The following is a 25,376-nucleotide window of genomic DNA, read 5'->3' as shown; positions in this document are numbered from 1 at the left end:
ATTGGACAGAGGCACGTGACTCTGCATGGGTGTGAAGGCAGAATGACAGTTTTTATCTTAAGACCCCATTTCTGATCATGCCGCCTGTTGTGGTTACTCACCTCCTGGTATTCACTGTTCAGCTTGTTGTTATCAGTCATGATCTCATCTGGATAACCAATCCTCTCTCTAATTGCTGTTGCCTAAGAAAAAAAAATAATTTGATCTCTGTAACAAATCCAGCCATATTTTAAAATTGATTATATATTACATAATGAATGCAATATGGAAGAAACTGCAGAGAAGCCAGGACTTTAGCCATGCATAGCTTTTATTAACATTTCTTTATTCACCGAAAGCACTATAAAGTTTAGTGTTTCACTTTGCAACAATGGAAGACTGTAGAAAAAGCCTTTTTTAAACAAACAGTCGATCTCCTGAACTATTTGATATATCTCATAGCATTTAAAATAAAATCAAAATTCATGGGAAAGTGCATTCTCAAATCTCCAGAATCTCAGTTTGCATCTGTATCCAAATTTCTTAACTAGCTTACACATTTATATAGGAGTAAACGAGCACATTCATATGTCTCCGAATTTTCAGATATTTTTTATCTTAAATGAGGTTTTTTTAACCCAACTTTACTTTTTTTTTAATAGCTAAATGTTCATTTTGATTCATAGCAATAAAAGTAAAATTTTAAAAAGCAAATAGTAAATAATTCTATGGTAATTCTTTCTGATATTTTCATATAAATATGTCTTAATATAGTTAGTGGATAAATAATATTATTTATACAAGTAGTTCTCTGATTTAGGCTATTCCCACCAAAAGATAACTGGATAATATAAGGAACCTCTGGAGTGTATATAAGCTTCTGATACTTCCATTTCAGACAGTTTCAATCTGATTTTATCCTGTTTTGTTTGCTTATCCTCATACAAGCCATTTCCCATGTAATTAATTTCTGATACAAGAAGTCTGTAAGCTGCAGGTACTTACATAAACACACACAAATGGATATATGTGTTTTTAAGTGTGAAACTTAGATCACAATAAATGCAGTGAAAAACATGACTGCTCTTTTTTTTTCCAGGAAGACTTAACAATCGAAATACTGATTCTTATAGAAACACATAGTATTTCAAATCAAAGATTTCACTTACTTTTTGTTCTGCTCTCTTTTTGGTTTCTACATCCATCCAGGTAAGTTCATCTAACGTTTTTATAAAAACCTCACGTATATCGGCAATCATTTCTTGAACCTTGGAAAAACCAGCAGTATGTTACAAATGCACATAAAATACTACAGTTCTTTTTCCAAAGACATGCTTTGTATACTGCAGCTATGTTTTCCTTGCAGCAGAGCAGCTTGAGAGCCTGCTGTTGACAGGCCACACGCAAGGTCTGGCCGTGGAGGTAAGCAGAGCTTTTGCCTGCTCTGTGGGAGGACAGGCCATGGGCATGAGCCAGTAAGGCAGTGCAAATGAGAGCAGCTCTACACTGGGTACAAAAACTGTCAGCTACCCATCCACTCCTAGGCATCTGATCAAATTACAGAATATATGTCAGCAACAAAAAGATGGTGTATTTTAAGCTTGGATTGCAAAAGAGTGATAGGAAGCAACTGAGGTTTAACTTCAGGTTAGAAACAATTCTTTTCTGTGACTTAAGTCAAACAAAAATAACCACATTCCGACTGTCCCTGTGCCCCCTGTCAGCAGGACGTGTTGTGGGGTTCGAAGAACAAGCCATGAGTGTGTTTGTTCTAGTAGGAACGAACAATTCTGACAGACTGTTCCATAAGACCAATAATCCTAGAGAATGGATATGGAATTCATGACCAGTCAGATCTCAGAAATGACAGTTAAACTGTAAAGAGTGTTTGAAGACAACATTAGAATTAGTAAGGTATAATTTCAAATATTTAAATTAAATGTTTTATCTGAAAAATATGCCTTATAAAACAACTTTTTGAAAAATATCATTACACATTACAATATTACAGTGATATAAAATATCTTGTGTTCCTTTAAATAAAGGCAATCAAATTTACTGTCCTATCTTTTTATCTTGCCAGCTTTAAGAAACCTTCCACAGTATGTTTAGTGGTTTCTTCTAATCTTAAGTGACATCTGTTCATAGTACCATTTGCTAATTGCCTGTCTATGCAAAACATCCAATGCCAACATTGTAGATTGCTGACACTCATGTTTACTGACATATTGTTAAAAAGCAGTTTCTAATCTGATTCTCAAATAAGCTTCAAAAAGCCTGAATATAACAATTTGCTTTTTGTAATACTGGTTCTCATTGTGTTGAATCCTCACTTAGATGATAATTCCGTTACAATATACTCCACAACATACATTCTATACAATAGAATGATTTTCTTGTGCTGAGGAATTTCTGAAAAGAATGTGTCTTTAGAGAGTGGTTGGGTTTTTTAATTGATCTCTTTGCATTGGAGTCAAGTAGTAATGAACAGCTTCCAGCAATGTCAAGTGGGAGAGCTTATAACCATTTCCAAGACAGACTTTCCTCTATAATTAGACATGTGTGTTGACATTAGAATGAGATGAGATTGGGTTTCTACACTTTAATAGGAAACTAATCTCTACTAAATCTTTGTCCAGTCTTAGCCACTTGAATGGCAGACAGGTTAAGCGTGTTGAAAGCTTTACCACATGTTTACTCTCTCCAGCAAAGGCTTCTTCTACGTATAACCGTCCCACTGCATTCTCCATGTTGCCATTGACGTAGTTTGCACAACGACGCCAAACAGCAGTTTCTGATGTTGTGCCATAAAGTGCCTGTGAAATATAAACGTTAGATAGAACAGTGACATCGGGGTCAGCAAAAGGTGAAGGAGAATGATGGTGCCTGACATATACATGTTTCAGAGTGGCCTAGCTGACCTTAAATAAATGCATTTAATTCACTTAGGATTTATGGAAATTAGGTAGACTCATCCAATAAAGGTCAGAAAGGTAGAGAGAAGAAAATTACTCTAAAACTCAAGAATGAAAGAAGTTAAAGAGAAATGCACTGAACTCAACTCTCACTGTTGTGGGGATCTGAACTGCAGTCCTGCCTCCGACAGGACCATTGTGATTACGCGGTGAATTTCTGCTTAAGGTGTAAGATCATGTTTTCCACCCACCCAGCAGTTCTACCCATGTATTCCTTAGCTGTACAGCTTCTTCTACCAGAGCCTCACACATCTGGTAGCTTGCAGAAAGCATCATAGATGGGACAGAAGCTTGTTTGAACTATGTGATGTTAATACAAGGTGTGCATGGATTTTGTCGTGATAACTTGTAAATCAGTGACAGTGCAGAGAGAACGAGATAATGGTTTGCAAGGAATATAACAGAAGCTTATCCTGCTCCAGGGGAACACTGAAATCCTAGTAAATATAGTAAAGCTATATAAAACATTTATCTTTTGTTAATAAAGGTCATCTTTATAATTTAAAAAGAGAGATGAATTTCTGCACCTTGCGAAAATCATTCCTTGTATCCTTGTAGTTTCGGCTTAGACTGTTTACAAGATCCATTACGAATCGCCATATCAGGTAGTTTTGAATTTCTCTGTTAAAAAAAAAGGGAGAGAGAGAAAGAAAACGCTGGCAATGCTTTAAGGTTTTTGAGTATATTGGAAATAAAATGCAACCAAAAGGAATACCTAAGATACCTACCTGGGAGTATATTTATTAAGAATAGACTTCAACCTGAAAAGGTATTCTGGGTCATAAACAACCACTTGTTCCGTATTCTCAACATAGATTTGTACAGTTGACATTATAGTATTTATGAATTTGGACCAGTTGAATACCTGGAAAGGCAATATGCATTACTGTTAATCATAAATAGACTTCAGCCACTTTTTCTCCAGTTTGAGTAAGTCTGAATGAAACAAATGCCATGTCTTTAGTTTTCCTAACAGTACTTGTAAATGGTGTTATCATAATAATAACACAGTACTTGTAAATGGTGTTATCATAATAATAATTGCTCTTGGGTAACTTAGCCTTCCTTGCTCTAAAATCCTATGAAAACAAAGATGTTTAGCAAAAAGGGTCCAGACATTGCTTTTTTTTTCAAAGTAAAGCAATTAAACATGTTATAATCCTTTCCTTTAGCCTGGAAGAGCAGAAATGTTATTTTAAGCAAAAGTTCATTTGCCTTTTTTGCTAAGAACTTTGAAATCAAAGCGTGACTAATAGCCTGATTTCCATTACACTACGGTTCTGTGGCTACAAGGCAGCAAGACATTCTCGCTGTGCACGAGGATCCATTCTGAAGCACATGGTCAGGAACTGCTCTGAAGTCGATGGAAGTGCATAAAGGGATTCATTTCACTAGGCTTTAAAAGACCTACACTAAATCTGCTGTCTATAATGAGACTTCTTCTGCACGCCATATTGCAAACACTGGAAAACCCTTATTTGACAGTAACTCAGTGTGCAGTGCACCGTGGCAGACAAATCTCAGGCTAATAGTTTTCCCTTTATTTTTTCCTTTGTTCCCAAACCACTGGTTTCTTTATGCTAATATACTAGTATATGCTAGCAAGGTGTATTTAATACAGGCCAATCTCAATTTGAAATTTTAAACCAGTTAAGAGTAGCAATTCCCTGTGACAATTCTTTGGTTAACACTGTGTGTCTCGGAGAATAAATGGTTAAAAGGACTGACAGGAGAACACAGAATCATTCTCTTGCTTCTATTTTCTTAGGAAGTGTAGGATGTGGTCACTATTAGCCGGGACAGCACTAGAGTTTGACTCATGCAGCTGTGCCAGAAATGGGAAAATGGCTGGACTGAGACAGCCACACGTCTGTTCCTCCATCATACAACCCAAAGCACCAAATTAATATTAATAGCAACCTCCTATCCAAGAAGTTAGTACCTGCAGCTGGTGGCAATCTAAGCATTTGCGCAAGTTTTAAATGTTATTTACCGTGCTCTGCATGGCACTGGCTGGGACAGATGCCTCAGCTCCGAGTGCTGACCCTGCGGTGCTAGATACTCCTCCCGCAGCTTCTCCACTCGGTTCGGAAGTGAACGGCCCTGTTTGGGCTGGCTCGCAGCACACAACACACTGCTTTTAATACCTCACATTGGCCCACAGTTTCCTAATCTGGGGCCACAGGGTGCCTGGGAAAATGATTTAGAGCAGAAGCTGAAAACGAACAGAGATCGTGTCGAAACTCTAGAAGCGCTCAGCATTGTGCCCGCTCAGGAAGGTACTCCCTCTAAGAAAAGGAAGGTGTCACATTTAAGAAAGGAGGGTCATATTTTCACTTCAGTTTTACTTTGAAGGAAAAAAAATGTTAATTTTAAAACTTTGTGTTATGCTTGTTAGCTTGAAAAATATTGATATTTTTCAAGTGTGAATCTTTTGAGAAGAAAGCTTTGCTAGGAGAGGTAACACCTTCCATCAGACAAACCTTTGGAGCTGGGGACAGCAGCAAAGCTCTCGGGAACACAACCCTCAGGTTTGAAAGAGAAGCGGCAATCTTCTAGCTAGGTTTAGGAACAATGGCTGTTCTATCCTTAGAACCATTACAACAACACTACCAACTCCCACAATGTGTCTTTTAAGCAATTTTTGGATAAATTTAGAGCAGATGATCATTGCTGATTTGCAGTACTCCAGGAACTAAAAATAACCAGGGCAATATCATTTTTTAAGTTTGAACCAGTTGAACTAGTTCTTTTCTGGCATTCTAAGTGCATTATGATATTATGATTGTAATGATAATTACCCAAGTAGGATCTATGGGAGAAGGTACATCATAAAATGAGGAACTGTGTAAACTAGGCAGAATGGAGCTTTCAAAAAGTTTAAGGTTAAGAATTTGATATCAATAAAATGGCAGTAATAAGGAAACTTTGGTAAGGATAGTAATACTTCATAGTAGCTTACTGGCCTCAAAAGTTAGCAAACTCAGTAATGCACTCTAGCCAGTCTGAGCATGGTGTCTGCCAGGTGACAAGTTCACCTGCTTGTGTGCAAGACACTGAACTTGTTTATGATAAAAAAACCCATGGCTGGCAAGACGTGATCTGTTACTGAGGAGGCACACCCATGTTATCAAATCCCTGGATATTTTTTAGCTGAACTTTATGGTACCATGAATTAAAGATTATAGTCTGCAAACAGCACATGTCTTAGTGTCGGAGCAAATGAAGAGCTGAAACAGCAAGTGGGAGGGAAGGGAGAATTTTCTTGTTTCATGGGCCGCCTCTGCTTGCTGAGGGCGCCTGTCCTGCACGTGGAATGCCGGAAAAACAGGACTTTGTTCTAAATCTGCAGTTCTGGTAAACAGAGAGGCCCTACACTGTTACACTATAACATACTTGAATAAATCGCTGGCTGGAGTCTCAACTTCATCCTGGGCCCACTGGGTCTCCTGACCTACCACTATGGAAGGTCAAACTCACAATTCGTTTTTTCCTTTCTCCTTTTATATCTCTTTATATTGAAGCAGAGAGGCAAGATTTGCCTAGGAGTGAGGACAAATGGTACAGAAGCACAGTATTCAGGTAAAATACACTGTTTGCTTTGGGAATCTTGTTTATTTTCTAATATAAGAAAAAAAAGTCTTAAAAATATACCCATTTGTCAGATCCCATAGTTTAATCTCATCACCTTAAAATATCAGATTACTGATCACTCACCTTATGATTAATTTCCACTGAGAAGTTGCTTTGGAGTTGTGCCAGTGTCATTTTATTGTACAGCAGAATTGGATCATTTCTATCTTCAGCTTTTGTTGTTGCCTACCAAAATAGGAAATTACTATGTACATTCAGGCAGTACACAACAATTTTGGTAAGTCAAAGTAAAAAGAAATATTTCTAGCTGGGTACATTAGTAGGTGATGTTCACGTAACTGTGAAGTTTCTTGCTCATGTACCTGGACAGCATTTTATAGACAAGCAAATAAAAAGACAGGTTAAATGAACTAAATTTCTGATAATAATACAGAACTTATGGATCTGTTTTGTGTTAAAGCATCAATAGCAATCCTGCCTGCCCTGCCTGGCAGGATCCTCCAACTGACTTTTCAAGAGCAAGAATAGCAGATTTCATCCATTCCATCTGTGCAGGGAAACGCAAAATCTCTACTCTCATTCTGTCTTTTTTCCTCTATCATTTTTAAACACAGACTTCTCTTTCACTCCCTCATTTCTACTCTGCTTTCTAATCCATTGTGCATTACATTTTTTTTTTCTCTTTATTTTCCTTTTTTCTTCCTTTTTTATTTACTTTTTTTTTTTAAATTTAGGTCTACAGGTATATTTTATTTGTCAGAAAAATGTAAAGATGCTCATTAGAATCAAATGGCTCTAACTCGTATAAATGGGGAAAAGTCTCCCTCTACCAAACGCATGCCATATTACTGACAGTGTAACTTAAAAAATAATTGAAGCTAAAATATTTTTATATGACTTGTTTTAGAGTGATATTTAACCCCAGGCAGGTACTCGTGAAATGTTTAAATGTTTGAATTTCTATTTGTTTTTCTCTGCATTTTTAAATGCTAGCTATTTCTCCAAGGCATACTTTCCTGGAGAACAGTGTTTGATTAAAAATGCACTTGGAACAACCAGCAGTGTGGAATGGCTCGTGTGGGACAAAGATTACTTTGTGCTGTATGGCAGGCCAAGGGTTGGGAATCTCCTGTTCTGGTGACCAAAGCTGTGGAAGTGGAGGAAAGGACAAAGAGAAAAGAGGCCCTTAAAGTGTCTTCCAGAACATATTCCAAAGCTGAGTGCACAGAACCAAGTTTGTCTCTCTCTTGCTCTCCTTTTTCCACTAAAATGACCAGAGTGCACAGGTCAGGATAACGCATTTTGCTGCTTGGAAGACAGCTAACAAATATTTTCCCGTGTTCGTGTGGAGACATCTATTGTTACATGGGTCCCTTTTAGGTGCACCAGGCTTCACACATTTTTGATCCAGACTGGCCCCACAAAATAATATTAGCAAGTAACTTAAATCAGTTTACAAGTAGCTTTCTTAGGTACTGAGAAGAAAGTCAGTTAATTAAAGGATTAAAATGCTTTTCTTACGTTGGCAATCTCTTTCTCCAGGTCCATAACTCTTTTCATTTCTTCAGAAACTTTGCTCTCATTAATAGGAATATTTCTTTCTTGGAGAATTAGTTTAGCTACAGCAATCATGAAATCCACATAGGCAGAACATGCCTGCAAGAAAGAACATACATAACTTAAGGATAAAACTCTTCAAAGTAGGGTGGACCTTGATTACTTCAAGATTCCATAGTCCTTTTTGTGCACTGCTATTCTTCACCCCCTTCTTAGATTTCTAGCAATTTATCCTGAAACAGTTTTGTCAAAAAAGAAAATTAACTTTGAAAATTCTCCTGTGGAAAATGACTGTATGTTTTATAGTACTGCTCAAAGCTAAACTCTTGTCAACCACTGCACTGTTTTCATTATTTAAAATGAGACATTTGGACATCCATATTTAAATACCACCCATGTTTTGCTAGCTCAATTTAATTGTAACTTCCAAAAATACTGCTTCCAAAGAGCAGTGTTCCCAGAAACATAAAACCAGGAGAAACGCTGATGGAATTGTGGGAAAATTCACTCCCAGAAGCCGTGCAGCTCCTCTACTGCCCCGGCACACTTGCCAATCATTTTGCCTGGTCGCGTCTTAGCATATCTAAATATACCGTAGGTAGGATTGTATATATTACATTGAATATATCTGAATTTATCAAGGATAGGAGTATAGAAGTGTGTTCTTTTAAATGTCACACTGTAAAGTATCGAGAGATCTCTTGCTGTGTCACAGATCCCTCAATATAAAGAAGTTAATATTCTTGCAATGCCTTGGATAACCCACAGTCTATCTCCAACAGAAATGGTTTGCAGTATTTTGCCTTTTAAATGCAAATAAATACGCCTATTAGATTTTATGCAAAATAGCTTAATCTACTGAAACAATTACAGCAAAAGAATTAATGATGAAAGGATGCATGTATCACCCGGCTCCTCCAAGGACAGCGCTCACGGCTGTTTTGAATCCACACAGGCTATTTTATTAGAGAGAAAAGGCTAGGGACCCCCTGATCACCACTACAAGGAGCCACAAAAGAGAGTGCCTACCAGGACTGCAAATACCATTTGAAGCATTCAAATCAGTAAACATTTTTTTAAGCACTCAATAGACAGACATGACTGAAAACCAGTAAGTCAACAGAGATCCTCACGTACTGTCAATGATCTTATTTGGCCTAATGTGAACACCATTACATGGGCATTAAAGCCAGTTAATTCTGACTTATGGATGTCATTCTGACATTCAGATGTAACTCTGACTATTCCGACTTTATAGACGGACTCTATAAATAATTTTGCATATTTTAATTGGAACTTAAATGTCAGAACAACTCCTGCATGAACTCACACAGGATATTACTTACAAGTGAAAATGATTTTTAAAAACCTCTTTTTTCCACAGATTCCATTTGCAGCTTTGTGGTGAGAAGTCCTGACAAAGGCAGAGATTGAAGTACAGGAGGCAGCTATCTTGTTTGCTACACGCAGCTCAAAGAGTAGAATGACACAGCAGGAAACAGAGCCAAGAAAGGCTGCTATCGGAGTGCAAGGGCTGAAGGGAGGAATGGCTCTTTCTCCAAGTATTCATGCTTGTAAGAATTGCATGAATGTGCCTTCCAGTGACAAACCTTTGGTTTTTAAAATACTTTCTTCTCTACTTTCCAGCAGTAGAAAGCAGTATAATGTACTTTCTGGTAGGTTAGAAGATGGGAGCATGATACTTTTTGTGTGATAGAGATTGTAGCAGGAGTGGAGGGAACCATAATACATGAGCAGACTCCTACAGGCTGTTCTAATATATAATAATAAATCAATGAACAGTTAATCTGTAAATGACTGTTGTTGCTAGCATATGATCTAGAATAAAATTTAATGAGTTTAATTATAGCATTAACTGTTAGCATGTCAGCCGAAGAGCTACAAAACCAGTATATTCTGTATGCATTTTTTATCACTTCTGCATCTGATTACAAGGTAGTAAACTGGCTAAGTGAGGATAGTTTCAGCTACCACCTGACTTTAACACGTACATATACTCAAGGACTTAAAGCGTATCCATGACCAGCAAGGAGGGCTACACCATTTCAGTGCTAAAAGATCAATGAAAATACGTATGAATAATGCATAACATAAAGAAATGCATATGAGATTACAGGTATCTGAAGTGCTTTATATGCCATCATATACTTTAACTCTTGCAATTTAAAAACTGACTTTAGAGGACTGTGATCTTTTCAGACCTATCATGCAGAGAAGGGTGATCTTTGGTTCTGAATGGTTCTCTTTGCATTTTTTCCTTTTTAAGACTATGCATTTCCCAGGATGATCGGATTGTGTCTTCCTGCTTCATAAGTTATCTCTAGCAAGTAAATAAAATGTAGTTGTCAGTTCTCTCTGGTGATACATACGGTATCAGAGCAGCAATAAATGCATGGTGCCTGGACACCACTGACATCCTCACCACCTACAATTGATGCAACACAGATCACAGTTGAGAAATGGCATCCTTCTAGTGACAAAACAGCAGTGATCCATTAGCACCATAATCTATCTACTTTAATAAATATTTTTGCCTTTGACAGTAACAAGCTACTGCCTGATTCAGCTGAGAAGTCTGGCTGAAGCTGTCTCACAAAGCTAAATTGTGTCCTCTTCATCTCCAAACAACTTAAAAAGTCCTCTTTGGCTTTTCAAGCAGTTTTTCCTTGTCTGACCCACAGAATCTTACAGGAATTCTGTTGAAAAGCCACTCCTTTTCTTCCATATCTATATTCAGTGATTGCAAGAGACTATGAAGGGGAATGGAAGGGGAAAGGGAAGCAGAGGGATGAGGAGGGAACGGAAACAGGTTGGGATCCGTGACGCACAGTGAGGCATCCAGCGCAGAGACAACTGGTACATATTAGTAACGGGAGCCTGGACAGAACAGCTGGCTCCCAGCGCAGCCAGGAAGATCAAAGTCTCTGAAATCCATGGCACGATATTAGAATGCCTTGTTTTCAGGACGCTTGGTGCACTCTGCTTCCATTCTTTGCTCATTTATTTCTGCTTGTCCATAATCTCATCCCTCTGTATCCTCTTCTTTTTCAGTTCCTAATCTCTCGCCTTTTTGAACACTTACGCCTGCTACAGCTTCTGTCTCCTGTCTGTGACACATTTTCTTCTCACCTATAGATCTTGTTTCAATGTTTGTCATTCTTACTAACGTCCCTATTCCCATTTCCCCCAATTCTCCCAGCAATTTTTTCCCAATGGCAGTATTAGAGTCTCTTTGGGGAAGGACTAATCCTCTGAGTGACATCTTTGCATATACTATCTCCAGAGGAAGTTGCCTGCCTTGAAAATACAGATAAAAGCCTGTAAAATGTAGCTAGTGATCTGTCAGCTCCATCTTACCTCTTTGTATGCACCAGTGCATTCATAGTAGTCACGAGAAGGGAGGCCAAGCCCAGGTTGATCGATCTATAAATTCAAATAAGAATTAAAATATGCTTAGACGTCAAATGGCCTGGCATTGTACTATTCTTTTATCAACTGTGGGTCAGTGATGCTTCACTCTTGCAAGGTTATCTTTTGCTCACAGCTGGCTGGCCAAAGGGGAATTTTTCTTCCATCCTCTTGCTCTCCTTTAATTCTTTTCACTCTCCTTATATTTATTTCTTTTCAGTCTTTTGTTGCTAAACCATGTATGCTGTGTAACACCATGCTAAAATACTGGATGTACAGAACACAAAACAGTCTACAAAGAAGGCAGTTATTGAATCTTTGCTACTCAGAACATGCAAAGCAGTGAAGGATCTATCTACCACCTGCCTGAGAGATACTGTCTTCTTTGGATTCTCCATCATGTTCTCCATCAGACAGGGCATTCTAGACATGCTCCTTACACAAATGTCCTCAGACACTTACATACCTGTGCCGGTTGACTACCACTCCCATTAGCAACTTGGCATTTGAACACCTTGAAAAAAACCTTTCTTTGGGGGCTCTTGGCCATTCGGACTATAGCCCTTATCTGTAATAGAGCTTTCTTCCTGGTGTATGAGAATCACCTTCACATTTATTTCCTTTCCTGCACATCTAAGTAGATCATGTCCATTTCCTGTCCAGTGAACACATATATCGTGTCTGTATGTCTCTCTTCTTCTAACCTTATTGAGAACAACAACATACGAGTGCCAGGAATAAAGACGGTTATCCTGAGGGTGGACAGTATGCTGCAAAACTCGTAATTAAGTTTAAGGACTACAGAGATTCACAAACTCATTTACTAGTGGCCAACTAGTGAAACTCACTGATTCTCCTTCTGGTTACCATTCGTATTTGTGATTCTAGTTATTTTGCTGCACTTTTAGGAGCAACAAGGCTATGTCACCCAGGGAGACTTACATGAATGATATGTGCCGTGGAATTTTTATCATCTGTGCCAACAAAAAAATTAATAAGGACCTTTTTCCCATATACAGCATTCAGCTGTGCAATAGCTGTCTCAGCTGTCCATGTGACACCTAGATGAATGAAAGATGTACTCAATCTCTATTTTTGGTAAACAATGAAAACACAGTAATCTAGAAATTTTAACTGAAAAACAAATAAATGCAAGTTAACTTACCATAGGAAGTGTCCCAGTTATCTGTTGCTACAGGCCAGTCAGATACATCTGATAGTAAACTGATTAAAGGCGTTCCACCTCTGCTATCAATGGCAGCTTTTGGAAAAGAATAAGAGTTACCAGGACATTTTAAAAAACACAAACAATATTTTTATAATGAGTTCAAAATACTAAAGCTGAGAAATCTATTTTCACTATCATCACAGTAGGATCATGCTCCTTGCATGATTAAACTTTAACACCTAGTTTTTAAAATCTGTTTCAGTAATAACTGCAAACTGTACAAATCCTTGGGACAATAACATTGAAGAATTACTGTATTTTGACTCAGCAGAAAGCTTGAAATAACTGCTTTGAGAAGTACTAACTACTTAATGGAAACTATAAAAATAAGTGATTTAGACAGCACTGCCAACTGTTTTACTGCCCCTCTTTCTAATGGCAGCATCTGGCTCAAATAGTTGGAATAAATTAACCCTGTGTCATTGTCTTTCCAGGAGCTTGGTATTCCAGCTGTTTTCTAACTCCTTCCTCATGATTTCTACAAAAGATAATCAAAGTAATATAATTTTACCTAAATACCAAATTAAGTACTGACTGACATTTAACTTTTTAAAACTGGTATATTTTAGTTTTCAAGACAGAGGGTAAGAATTTCTTCTCTGTCTTACTGGAATTGACACAGAAACTGGGAGGATATACATACTGCTGGCAGTGGAGGATGTGAATCTTCATACGGTATTTGCATATCCCATATACAGTGAATTTAGGAGGAACTTACTTTCATTTATACACGATCTGTATAGAGTTTTTGCCTTCTGCACTGCCGTTATATCATTACTGTTTGGTTTGTCCAGAACATCTGAAACACACAGACAAAAATATATTCTAATATCTGTCTATATTGGGAAGATATTGGGAAAACCAGACAGGATACCAACCTAAGGACCAAAGGAGGATCAGTGCTCCCCTCCCTCACATGCAGCCCTTTCCAACTTATCTGCTCCACAGAAACTGAATTCTAAGGAACACATTGACATCCCTGAACTGTAAACCAGGAAAACCAGAAGCTATACAGAGCAAAGGTGTTCATAAAGAGCAAAGGTGTCCACTCTGGTGAGAATGACTTCAAGATGGCTTCATGAATATAAACTCAGGAACATCTTTCATGTTATTTTTATCGGAAAATGTAAGTATTGATAATTTGACTTTAATATATTTTGTAGAAAAATTAATATTTGTAAGTCTACAATGTGCTTAGATAGAAAATTGCATGTCTGCCCTATGTCATGTAGCTGATGGGGTAGAGATATACAAGACATAGAGGAGACAGAGCAACTTCCAGCATTTCAGCTGCCTTGAACATGGGCAGATCTCTCTCTCCTTCACCTAGCGTGGCTGCTAGTGTTAGTTTGTGAGGGTAATGTGGATTTCAGCTGTTACAGTATGCAGGTGAGCACATGAAGATGAGGCATCAGAAAGAGCCTAGCAAGGGCATACCTTCCAAAGCATTCTCCAAGAAAACAGTTTGTGGTGAATTTAGCCTGAACAGAACATAAGGAAGCTGTATTCAGTAATACTTTGAGCTTTGCTAGATATCACATCTAGTAAGGATTACATGTAAGCCAAAGAAGAAACTTTATATAGTCCACAAACGTAAACCCCACTGACCTTTTAAAACAACTTCTAGTTCATCTCTTAAAATGTCAAAGTTACTATAACGGGAGCTGGTTTCTGGAATGACATTCCTCTTTAGCCATCCTCCACAGGCATATTGGTAAAAATCTTTACAAGGCTCTGCAGTGGTGTCCATGTTCTCAATAATTCGAGCTGCTGTAATACGAAACAAATCAATATATGAAGAATCTTTAAAAGAAATAAATACATTTTTCTCAGAGCAGGCAAGAAATAAATATACTTCCTTTACCTCAGAATACTTTTAAGTCTACTTTGAAATTCTAGGCTGAGCAAAATACTTCTCAGTAAACAAAATAAAATTATTTTACTTGCAGCAACTTTTATATTCTTCTGTTGCCTTGTGTTTACTGATGGGTAAACTGACTGTAATGCAACTAGCTAACTAGGTTTTTAAGTAAAATGTAACTATTAGAAACTCCTGGAAAGTGGGATATTTAAGCGTTTGCACATGTAAAGTCCTCACCACACCTTCTTACAACAGACTCAATAAAAGAGCACAGGGTAATGTCACATGCTGCAGTCATCAAAGGAGAAAAAAATAGCAACAAACAATGAAAAGGCTGTATTATTCTTTGCATATGTTGTATTTTCCATGGATGTACCTCTTATCCAGCCTATTTCACTTTGTGAAATATGTTGTGAAATACATTGTGAAACACTCCTAGGGCCCAGATCAGAAGGAACGAAAAGGAATGTCAGAAGGCTTTCCTACGTTTTCCTGACTCATTTTAATTGCACACCATTTGTATCCTCTCACTAATACTTACAGCAGTTACTAAGTCTTATACATCCCTTTTTCTGGATCTACTCCACATTTTCTCCTAGAATGGCACTGCCTCTTGGAATCCCTAATGACTCTATTACAGTGACTGGTCGGAGACCTCCTAGTCATTGACTAATCCTGTCATAGGATTCTCAACCGAAACCTTTTCTTGATGACAGTTTCCCAGTTGCTGTTACTAAACCTTCTGACCTTTTTCTTTTTCTTTTCTTTTTCTTTTTTTTTTTTTCTTTTGGTATTCTTAAACCGCTATTTCTTCTTAGTTTTTCTTCACTAGCAAGCTAGCACTAAGTCTGTCAAGAAAGGGCGAGATGCCAAGAGCCAAGCAAAAGCGAGTGATATGTCTGAATTTCCCAGAACACTGAGCATCCTTCCCCCTTTTCAAACATTATTTTTAGCAAATGGTGAGACTTGTGATTACAAGTGTTCATTCCTCCCACATGGGTGAGTCAAATATTTATAGTTACTTCCCCACTACTTTCAATATTTTCCATGCCTGCTGCGCTGGTGGAAACGAGAGGTGTAGGCAGGCTATGGTATTTATGTTTACTTGCTTTTTATTTTCTGTTTTTCTTGGAATCTTTTGTTTGCTTAGGAAAGTTTTATTTGAGGCCAACATCTGATCATTTTACAATGTTCCAATGCTTGGAAGATGGAAAAAACATGAACATAACACATTTTCAAATTTGGACTGCCTAACAAACATCATAAAAAAATACCATGGAAATAGGTACAACGTCTAGCACCTGATTCTCTTCTTTCTGAAGTAAATGGCAGACTGACTTCAATTTGGGAGGATACAGGTTCATGCCAAAAGCCAGAAACTGTGGAATTCAATCATGTTTTCACCAAGTATGTCACTTGTTTTTTAGCAGTTCTTGAGAAACCTAAGCACACAGCCCTACGCTCACGCCTGTTAGAGCAAGGGGTTTGCTTGCTGCCTGTACACTCAGACAAGAGGCAACGAGCACAAACAGAAAAAAAAATAAAAAAAAAAAAAAAAATTAAAAGTAAGAAAGACATTTTTTTTTCCCCTCCTTTTTTTTTTTTTTTTTTCCACTCTGTTTTTGCTCTACTATTTTTTTTTCACTCAAGTGCTGACACAGGTTGACACAGCCCTGAACAACCTGTTCTAGGTGACCCTGCCTGAGCTGGGCAGTTGGACTAGGTATCTCCAGAGCTGCTTCCCAACCCCAAGCATTCTGTGATTCTGTAAACTCTGCTATCTTGATCTTGTCTAGTTTGTTCCATTTCATTTAAGGGAAATTAAAGCTTTCACCTCATTTTACTCCTGTCCTAGCTCCAGCTGTTTGCTGTAATACAGGTGGTTTGGTAATTATATCAAGCGCTTGGGTTTAGGTGTGTACCTACGAGTCCCTCTGCTAGGCTGGGGCCTCACTGGAAGGGCAGCGCTGCCCTCGGATTATTTTGGCACGTGTCGGTCCAACAACGACACTAACAGCCCGCTGTCCTGCTCAACGTGGTGTGCCAGCCTCGTCAGCAGGCAAGGAGAGCACGGAAGAATCTTCCAATGCCATGAAAAGATGTTTTTTACCTACTGTCACTTTTACAGGAAAATAGGAAAAAATCCACATCACGTGTGCATCTGGCAAATTATTAACAACCTATGTATCATCAAACTTGGCTTTAACCTTGTAATTAGATTGCTTTATTTGTAGTCAGTATCTGTGAAACTTTTCTTGCTTACTACCATGATACGAACATAATTATCATAACCTTTCCATTTTAAAGCCCAGATTAGCCAATATTAATTAGAATATATGCTATTCAAATATTAACTAAAACTTTAAGTACTGTGAACATATGAGAGCTCAGTTATGGAAACTGTAGTCTTTTATTTGGGTCTGCAGAACACATATATTTGGTATTCTCCTCAAGAGTGTAATTTGCACATGTGGACTACAAGTTTTCTCTTGGGACAGCCAGCCATTACCTGGCTGATTGCATGGGCATATTAAAAATCAGTGAAATGTGATTTTGTTATCAGCCAGGCCCTGGAGCTCACAGCTTGGTGTCAAGCACATGAATAACCCCTTTGAAGTCAACAGGCACAGACAAGCTGTGCAGAATCCTGAACATGCTCTAATTTATTAATGAGCTGATACCTGTGCTCAAAGAATCTTCATGCTATACAGTTCATGGCTGTTCACAGTGAAATATTTTGGTTCTGGAAATAATCAGTGTAGGATTGATGAATATATTGTTATTTTAATTATAATCTCAAGGTGATACATACCTATACAAACGCAGACAATGCATGGTATGATTTTCATTAGTCCTCTTTATTGTTTGATGAACAAGTTTGGATGTTAGTTCCTTTTCTCGATTGTTTATTCAGTTTTCTAGCTACTACTGAAGAATGCAGAGCCTTGTTACAATTACTTCTAATGATTAATTTTATTGTAGTAATCATAACTCCCAGCTGTTGCTTTTAATAGCTTATGAATAAAGTAATTAAGCTGATACAACAACCAGTGACCTGGGGAGAGTATATGAGGAAAAAAAATGTGCTTACCTAGCGGAAATTGTTATGAAATTCCCTAATCCCATCAGCTTGTCCTATCCAGGTTTAAAAAAATTTAAAGTGTGTCAGTGTATTCCAAAAATGCCTAAATGTACAAATGACATAATGTCTTCCTATATTGCAGCACAGATTTCACAAACACTGGTAACATTTTCATGCAGTTACCTTATGTATACCCAATCACATTCTAACTATCTTTTTGACTGGTCATTTCCTAAATGCTCCTCTCTTAACTGTACTACAAAACAAACTCTCAGTATCTTTAATATTCTCAGTGCCTCCCGGCTATTGCAAATTTCTGAAATTCATTGCAAACCTGTTCTATTGTTCATGTTTGGTTTAAGGCATTGCCATTTCACGTAATGTCTACTACTGATTATATTTCTTGAAAGACCTCAATATATTTCCAGACTTGAGATTTCTAGCTTTCTAGCTATATAATTTTGCCTATATTATATCCTATGTTATCTGAAGAAAAGTTCCAATATAAACATGGAACTGTTACAAAATCTTGCTTTGAAGCAATATTAAACTTTTGGACTCATTATAGCCAAGAATACTGTTTAGCACCAAAAATACAGGTTATTTCTTAGGTTTAAGAACTTTTTTTTTTTAATACTAAAGCTCATTTTTTATTAAATTATGTCACTCTGACAAATTCATAGAACTATATTGCAAAATTATTTGTGCACAGAACGGCTGGAGCAGATGATGGCTAACCATCCTGGACCCCTGATCTGCAAGGCTGTTTCTGGAGCCAAGAACTCTCTCACACCAGTGACCACCTAACCAAACAAGTGCTTTAGGTGATAAGTCTTACTGACAGTTGTCTCTCATTTAACAGAATCTAACAATCACATTTTGCTTAGTGGCCATGTAAGTGTGGAGGAAGCCCTGCACTGTCATAGCAATTTCTATCTTAAATCCATTTTAATATGGTATGGCAAGGAATTTCTGACTCAGTTCACAAATATTTTAGCAATTTGAAATTCACACTGATCGATCAATTCTCAACTTTGCTTAGAGCTATCTGTTCTGAAACATTTGCAGTCAGATGCAGCACATGGAACTGAATTAGTTCTGTAACAGCTGGCACATCTGAGCTTCCTGGGGTTGCTCCCTGATTGTAACTGCCTCCTTTGTTGCAGTAAAACAAACACATTAGTGCTACAGCAGGCTGAGAGGCCACACAGACTTTTTGCTGCTTCTGGCAGCTGACCTCTGCTAAGGAGAAATGCATACTAACTGTACAGATTATACTAGTCAGAAGCAGGTGTTCCAATTTGACAATATTGCTTTTGCATCTGTTTTGAGGTATAATCCAATAGCAAAAAGTTAATTAGGCAAAGCCTAATCAGTCAAACTAACAAGCTAATCAGACAAGCCAATCAGACAAACTTACCAAAATGTTTGTAGTGTGGTATGCAAACACTAAAGACTAACACCCAGGAAAATGCAAAAGCTATCTTTTTCCCTGTCGGAAATTTTATTTGTTCCAAACAAGAATGTGCAGTTCTTGCCTATGTAGAAATATTTGCTCACAAGAATAGGTCTACTGGCTGCAGTGGGTCAGGTTATTACATCTCCTTTACAGGGACAATAGAGCATGGATTACAGAAAGCTGTAGGTCAGTTAGGTTAGTTAGCTGTTAGGTCAGTTGTCTCACTTTCCTGTCACTACGAAACACTTCCACAAAACACATTTACAGTGCTGGGCTTTCATTTTACATGTTTTGAGACAGAGCTATCACCCTCTCTGTAAGATGTAATCTTTCAAAGTTCAGACAAGATAATTCATGGAATACAAGGCAGATAATAAATGTGTGGATAAAATATAGATGGATTTCATAAAAAATGAAAACAGACTATGGTATTAAAACAACAGTGTCTTTCCAATTTCAGAAAGTTTTAGTCTAGCTATCCTTTTTTCTCATTTTGTGTTTTGTCACTATCTCTGCTGAACTGAGGCAATTTATATTCCTTTTTTAGAAAATGTTCTCTCTCCTGTTACACATCTTTGTTAATTTGTTATTTTTCACCATCAATGTCCTTACTGCAATCCTTTCACAAGTTTACTGCTGCATTGACAATCCAGCAATCAATATTTTCACTCATCCTCTTAAATCTTTGCATGCTGTTTAACCTTTGAATGGAAACATGAAAGAATGAAACGGTTCAACCTAATTTGTTCACATCTTACTAGTTTTCAGTTTACCTTATGCATTATTCCTCCAAATCATTTACCATTCTTCTTTTTTCAGTTCATTAATCATTACCTGGAGAGTCTAGCTAAGCTTCTTTTAAACAGGTTTTCAGAACTATTGATTGAGAGTTTGTAAAAAGTTGTAAAGTATTAAATTGAAATGGGCACCTTGTAGATTGAGAAAGTTGTAATCAAATTAGGGATCTAATCTGATCACTTTTCAAACCACAGTATGAGCTTTCCAGTGGCAGCATAAGCCATAGTCATTACGTAAGCACTAAGACACAGTGATTGCCACCTCTAGGAACTCCCAAGAGATGCTGGATTATGGACATAGCAACGTCCAGTTACTGAGACAACGGGCTGCACTGGGGTACATCTAGTCAATGATTCCAATAGGAAGCGTTGTAAAAAGAATGGGGAAATTTCCAAGTAGATTAGGCAAAAAAAAAAAGGAGACCAGAATTAATTGTTTCAGAGATGAAAACAGAAAACATGAGAACTGCAAGTGAAGGGAAAGGAATGTGTAATATGCAGTTTTGCATTTCCTTGTGTCATTTTAGTTGCTTTCTAGTACAGTGGAGACTAGGATATAAACAAGAAAATTTTTACGCAATTATTATTTAAGTATTAAGTTAGCTTGGCAGACTGTGAAATCTGGATTTCTTTTCATGGACATTAATACTGCATAAATACAGCAGCAAGGCACCTTTAATGGCTATCAGTGAGCAAGACTTTCCCTTTATGCCTTACCTTCCCCGGTGAGGGAGCCGCTCAGCATCATGCCATGGCTCCACTTGAATTCTGACTCAGAGGAGGAAGAGTCAACTTCTAATTGAATTAAACCATTTTCTGCAGCTAGTGGCCTTGCTTGGCACATCTGCCCTATTAACTTGCCTAACCCTGATGACTTTGCTAGAACTGATAACATCATGCTGCAAGATTTTACATTTGTAGAAGTATGTTAAGAAAATTGTTTCAGTTAGCATATCTCACATCTTTATTTGCCCTATTTCTTTTCAGTTAGCTTTACATGGTGGTAATAAATATTTTAAAAAGTATATCCATTTAGAAGGCACAGATTTTTGTTCTTACCTGATTTTATACAGTCTGATGTCTTGCAGATCCCATCTAAAAAGAGACAAATTTCTACTCTTAATTTCTACTGAAAGTCAATGTAATAAATGCACTACATTCACTGCATTAAATTTTATAGTCTGACACAATCAGAATTCCACTGAATGCAAAGAAAGAAAAAAAAGTATTTATGACCCTGCGTGAGCAGGGGGGTTGGACTCGATGACCTCTGAGGTCCCTTCCAACCTTCGGCATTCTATGATTCTATGTTCATAAGTGTATGTTTATGGACTCTAAAACCACCCTCATCTTTATCATTTTAGGCTCCTTCAGTGCTGGGTGACTACCATCATGTGGAGTTTTAGTAGTCATTGAAGGAGAATATTTATCGTCTGACTTAGAGCTCAGCAAAATATTATTTTTATGAAAAATAAGAAATATGAAGAAAAAACATTCATGTATACTGAAGTAAATTCAGTCTGAATTTATAAACTTACTACAATGAAGATTTCGGAGGAATTATATAATTCTGAGATGTTCACTTGGAAGTCTTCTAAACAAAATACAGGGTTCAGGAACATGAAAATGTTTTGAGAATTTAAGAATACAACATTTTAAACTTTTCATTTCATAATGGCATTTTCCCATTCCATAATTGAACTAGACCACAATAGAAAGCTTAAATAAATATATTAAGGGCTTTAAAATGAAGTGAAGCATTTCATTCCCAATGTAAACAGTCTAGTTTGATCCAAAATGTAAATTATCAGCTTCCCTGTATTGCATTTGGCAAATATTACCGAAGTATTTCTGCCTGAAACTAATTAGTTTCAGGCATTTCGGTATGGTTCCTGAATCAGAAAATCCATTAGTAAGACTACATGCTCTAAGAGTCTTTACCTCATTATCCTGAAAAGGGATAGGAAAAAACAGGATTTTCTGATATAGATAGGAATATGAAGGACATATGGCAGTTTGTCTGTCTTCAGAAGGGTGTGGTATAGCTTTGCTTGCTGAAGCTCTAATTGCAAACAGAAGTATTGGTAAGTCAGAAAAAACAAGATACTTTGTTTACTGCAACCTTTCATGAAAAAAAAAAGAATTTATAGAATCCCATTTGGGAAAAAGTAGTCTTCTGTCAATCTCCAGCAATAAGTGTGCATGCAGTTTTACATTTCAGATAGCTGTGTCATACTGTCTAGTAATATATATTTATAGACATATGAAATGCGATTTTGATGGAGCAGCTTATTATCATCTAATTTTATAAAATAAATAAGGTACAGCAATTTATTATCAGGTAATTTTCAGATAATTTCACACTTTTTATTAGCTCAAAGTAGCTATATATATACCATAATATATATGTATATAGTTACATACAGCCATATATGCCACGCATAATACTGTCTTTTTTAAAAAAAACTTTTAAGATACTGCAAATAATTATCTTTTCATCAAACAAATGGATTTTTGTTAAAGCATATTTGTGTAATTCTTAAGATACTTTCAGATTCAAATGCATTTATTTATTCAGGTTCAAATTTACCCACCGTCATACGTTGCATACAGAACTATCATGGTGATAGCTACAATAGTCAGCAGAACCACGACAACAGCTAGCCCTATTTCCAGGGCACTCCACCGCAGTTTTTTCTTTGGTTTTGGAGTATTCATTTCAGTTATATCCATCTGGCTTTCTGACTTGCCCATAACCTAGAGTCTGAAAAGGAAAAGGAAAATTCACTGAGGACTCAACTACACAATAACAAAGAGATTTCCTGTGCGAGTTTTGAGGCTTACAAACAAAGTTTGTTACCTTGTAATGCTTAGAAGAATGTCAGTCATGAAATTAAAAACAGACAGATACATACCCCTTAAGGACGCTTCCTTCACATGAAGAGATCACCAAATACAAAAGGCAGGTCAAGAAACCAACACTTGTTTTTAACACTTAACCATTTAATTTAATCTCTTACAGTGTTACAAGGGTACACAGGCAAGCAAAAGACAAGTTTTACTGCTTGAATAAAAATTAACTTTATCTCACAATTGCTGATCAAATGGCAAAGGTCAAAACATGTCATTGTGCTTTGCTGTCATTTTTAAAAATCATGTAAGCAATTCTTGACTATGGCTTGAAAGCTGTCACTGTCTTAGGAGATAAAAAATAGGCTCTGCTCAAATCCTGTCAGATTCACAACAAAGATAACGAGTCTCTATGCTAATTTTAAAAGAAGTGTGACCAGGTCCGCTCTATTTGAGGTAAGATCACCGTAATTTAGAAGTAAGCACAATACGCACATGCAGAACTGGTGGGAATGAGAAAAGACTCATTCCTGCTCACTGAATGTATATGCAATAGTATATTTTGAGGTAGCATTTCCACCATTCTCTAAAGATTATTTTGGCTACTTTTTGCAGTACTGCTGTTCTAAAATTCCTCTTCTGTCCTTGAACACTCTCACTTGTTTAGGACTTAGCGTTTCCTCTGCTGATAAAGATTCTAGTTTCTACACACAGCACCACAAATGGAAAATCTCGACAGTTCCAGCTCACTGCTCTCACATCAATGGAGTTTCCCCTCTCCATTCTACAGGGAAGAATAAGAGTGTTCCACTGGAACGAATGATAGAAACACCTATCTCGCCTGGACTCGCTCACAGGGTACAGGGCTTGGTCAGGGCACTTGAGTCCTCCTATACTCATCACACCCTTTATTTCCCATTTCATGTAAGTAGGAATAGCAGTAGTAAGAAAGGGACCCTTTTCAGCTGGTACATGCAGCTCCCACCACTTGAACTTCAGCTGTTTTAAGCTGTACATTGCTAGGTTGTGCTTACCTTGGGCTTTTCAAGTTCCTGTGGTCTTTCAGATATCCAGTCCTTACTTTTCCTCTGCACCTGCTATTTATACCTGATTTCCATTTCTTAGTTTCAGTAAAGCTTTTGCATCTTTAATGTCCACATTACATTCTAGCTCCTCCATTGAAAAAAAAATATAACTAAAGTGTGCATGTTTATTAATGAACACCTCTATGAGCTATTAAATAAATCAGTTCCATGTGAAGATAGATTTTGTATTCCCTGAATTTGTACAGTACCTGGCTCAATGGATCTCTGATCCTTTCCAAGTGATGCTATATATCTACATGAATGAGAGAACATTGCCTTTTCAGTGTCTCCTCTCCCTTTTGTCACTACCCTCGGGACATCAAGATGTGTTAAGCAACAGGTACCTGGGATCATAGAGGCTCTGTAGGCTGGAATCTTGCAAGCTCAGCCACTATCTCTGCAAGCCCATAGGGAACATGACGCCTCTCCTGATAAGCCACTGTTTTGTTCTTAAGTGTAAGTTTTTGGTCCAGTCAGCAAAGTGGTGAGAGTTGAAATACCACAGACGAAAGCAAGAGCTATTTGGAGACTGGCCCTGCATTAACCGTGAACTAGAAAATCAGAGATAATATAAAAGCAAATTAACCAGTGCAGCCTTCGTACTTTCAGTCACAAGGCAATAATGTAATAAAGCAAAAAATGTCTTCACACTGACTAACTGCTGACCAGAATCTTGCAAAACCTGAAGCCTAATTTAAAAAGTGATGCTTGTGTTCTGACTCTGCAAATGTCCTTAATGCACTGAAAATAGTTTATTAGAGCAGCAAGAAATACTGTACCTTTCATGTGCAAATATGCTTCTCTCAGTCAACTGAGTTTCTCCAAGTGAGCCAATCTTTCTGTTTCTGCAGGAGTGTTGCTCATATTTAAAGGCATCCCACTGACTAGTTTTTACCTCCAGGTATTTGGAGAGCCTATTGTGTCTGCATTAGAGAACACCCAGTAAAAGCTTCTTTATGGGCTAATTGCAAGTCCAGCAAAAATGTAAGAATAATTTAAGCAGATAAAAACCAATGCATTATGGCTTTCTTCTCTTTGTCTTAGTGGTCCTTTGATCTCTTCTACCAGCTGCCTACCCAAGCTTAGATACAACGGACAGCAGTAATGTTTTCCACTTATCCCAGCCTAGGCAGTACAGTGAGTTAATTAATGCCTAGCTTTTCCTTTTGGGATGTGTGTTTTAAAAGCTGACTTATGGCTTACCTAGGTCTGAGCTTACCTAGGTCTGAGCCCAGCTTGTACAGAAAAACGCAGCACATCACAAAATCAGCATACATGAGAACACCCCTATGTATATACTGCAGGCGGATGAGCTGCGCCAGGACTGCTCTCAGCCGGGCAGGACGCGCTGCGCGGGGTTAGCGGCTCACAAGTGCCGCGGCTCGGCCCCGCTGTGGCAAGCGCGGTGCGGGCCGCGCGCTGCCCGCCGAGCGCGGGGCAGGCGGCGGAGCAGCCCGCGGCCCCGCTCCGCGCCCCGGTT

At 37.7% G+C, this 25,376-nt stretch overlaps 1 protein-coding gene across 4 annotated transcripts in view; it reads right to left on the bottom strand.

Annotated features, from left to right (window-relative positions):
* MME (membrane metalloendopeptidase) overlaps positions 1-25,376 on the bottom strand; it is a 43,661-nt gene that overhangs the window by 15,196 nt on the left and 3,089 nt on the right. Inside the window, exons 1-15 of one of the 4 annotated variants that reach the window (XM_026045327.1) lie at positions 24,676-24,693; positions 22,556-22,725; positions 21,021-21,056; positions 14,371-14,532; positions 13,481-13,561; positions 12,700-12,795; positions 12,477-12,595; positions 11,484-11,549; positions 8,070-8,204; positions 6,672-6,773; positions 3,683-3,819; positions 3,482-3,575; positions 2,667-2,795; positions 1,149-1,247; positions 102-182 (exon numbers count right to left, since the gene is read on the bottom strand). In XM_026045327.1, coding sequence (XP_025901112.1) covers positions 102-182; positions 1,149-1,247; positions 2,667-2,795; positions 3,482-3,575; positions 3,683-3,819; positions 6,672-6,773; positions 8,070-8,204; positions 11,484-11,549; positions 12,477-12,595; positions 12,700-12,795; positions 13,481-13,561; positions 14,371-14,532; positions 21,021-21,056; positions 22,556-22,715 — 1,497 coding nt within the window. In that variant the 5' untranslated portion in view covers positions 22,716-22,725; positions 24,676-24,693. Of the gene's footprint in view, positions 1-101; positions 183-1,148; positions 1,248-2,666; positions 2,796-3,481; positions 3,576-3,682; positions 3,820-6,671; positions 6,774-8,069; positions 8,205-11,483; positions 11,550-12,476; positions 12,596-12,699; positions 12,796-13,480; positions 13,562-14,370; positions 14,533-21,020; positions 21,057-22,555; positions 22,726-23,306; positions 23,321-24,240; positions 24,293-24,675; positions 24,694-25,376 lie in introns of those variants that run through there. The other 3 variants (XM_026045326.1, XM_026045328.1, XM_026045325.1) reach the window with 3 other exon arrangements.

This window comes from Nothoprocta perdicaria, unplaced genomic scaffold, assembly GCF_003342845.1.
Source record: "Nothoprocta perdicaria isolate Ctin4 unplaced genomic scaffold, notPer1 scaffold_4, whole genome shotgun sequence".
NCBI lineage: Eukaryota > Metazoa > Chordata > Aves > Tinamiformes > Tinamidae > Nothoprocta > Nothoprocta perdicaria.
This window is presented reverse-complemented; position numbering and strand designations above follow the sequence as displayed.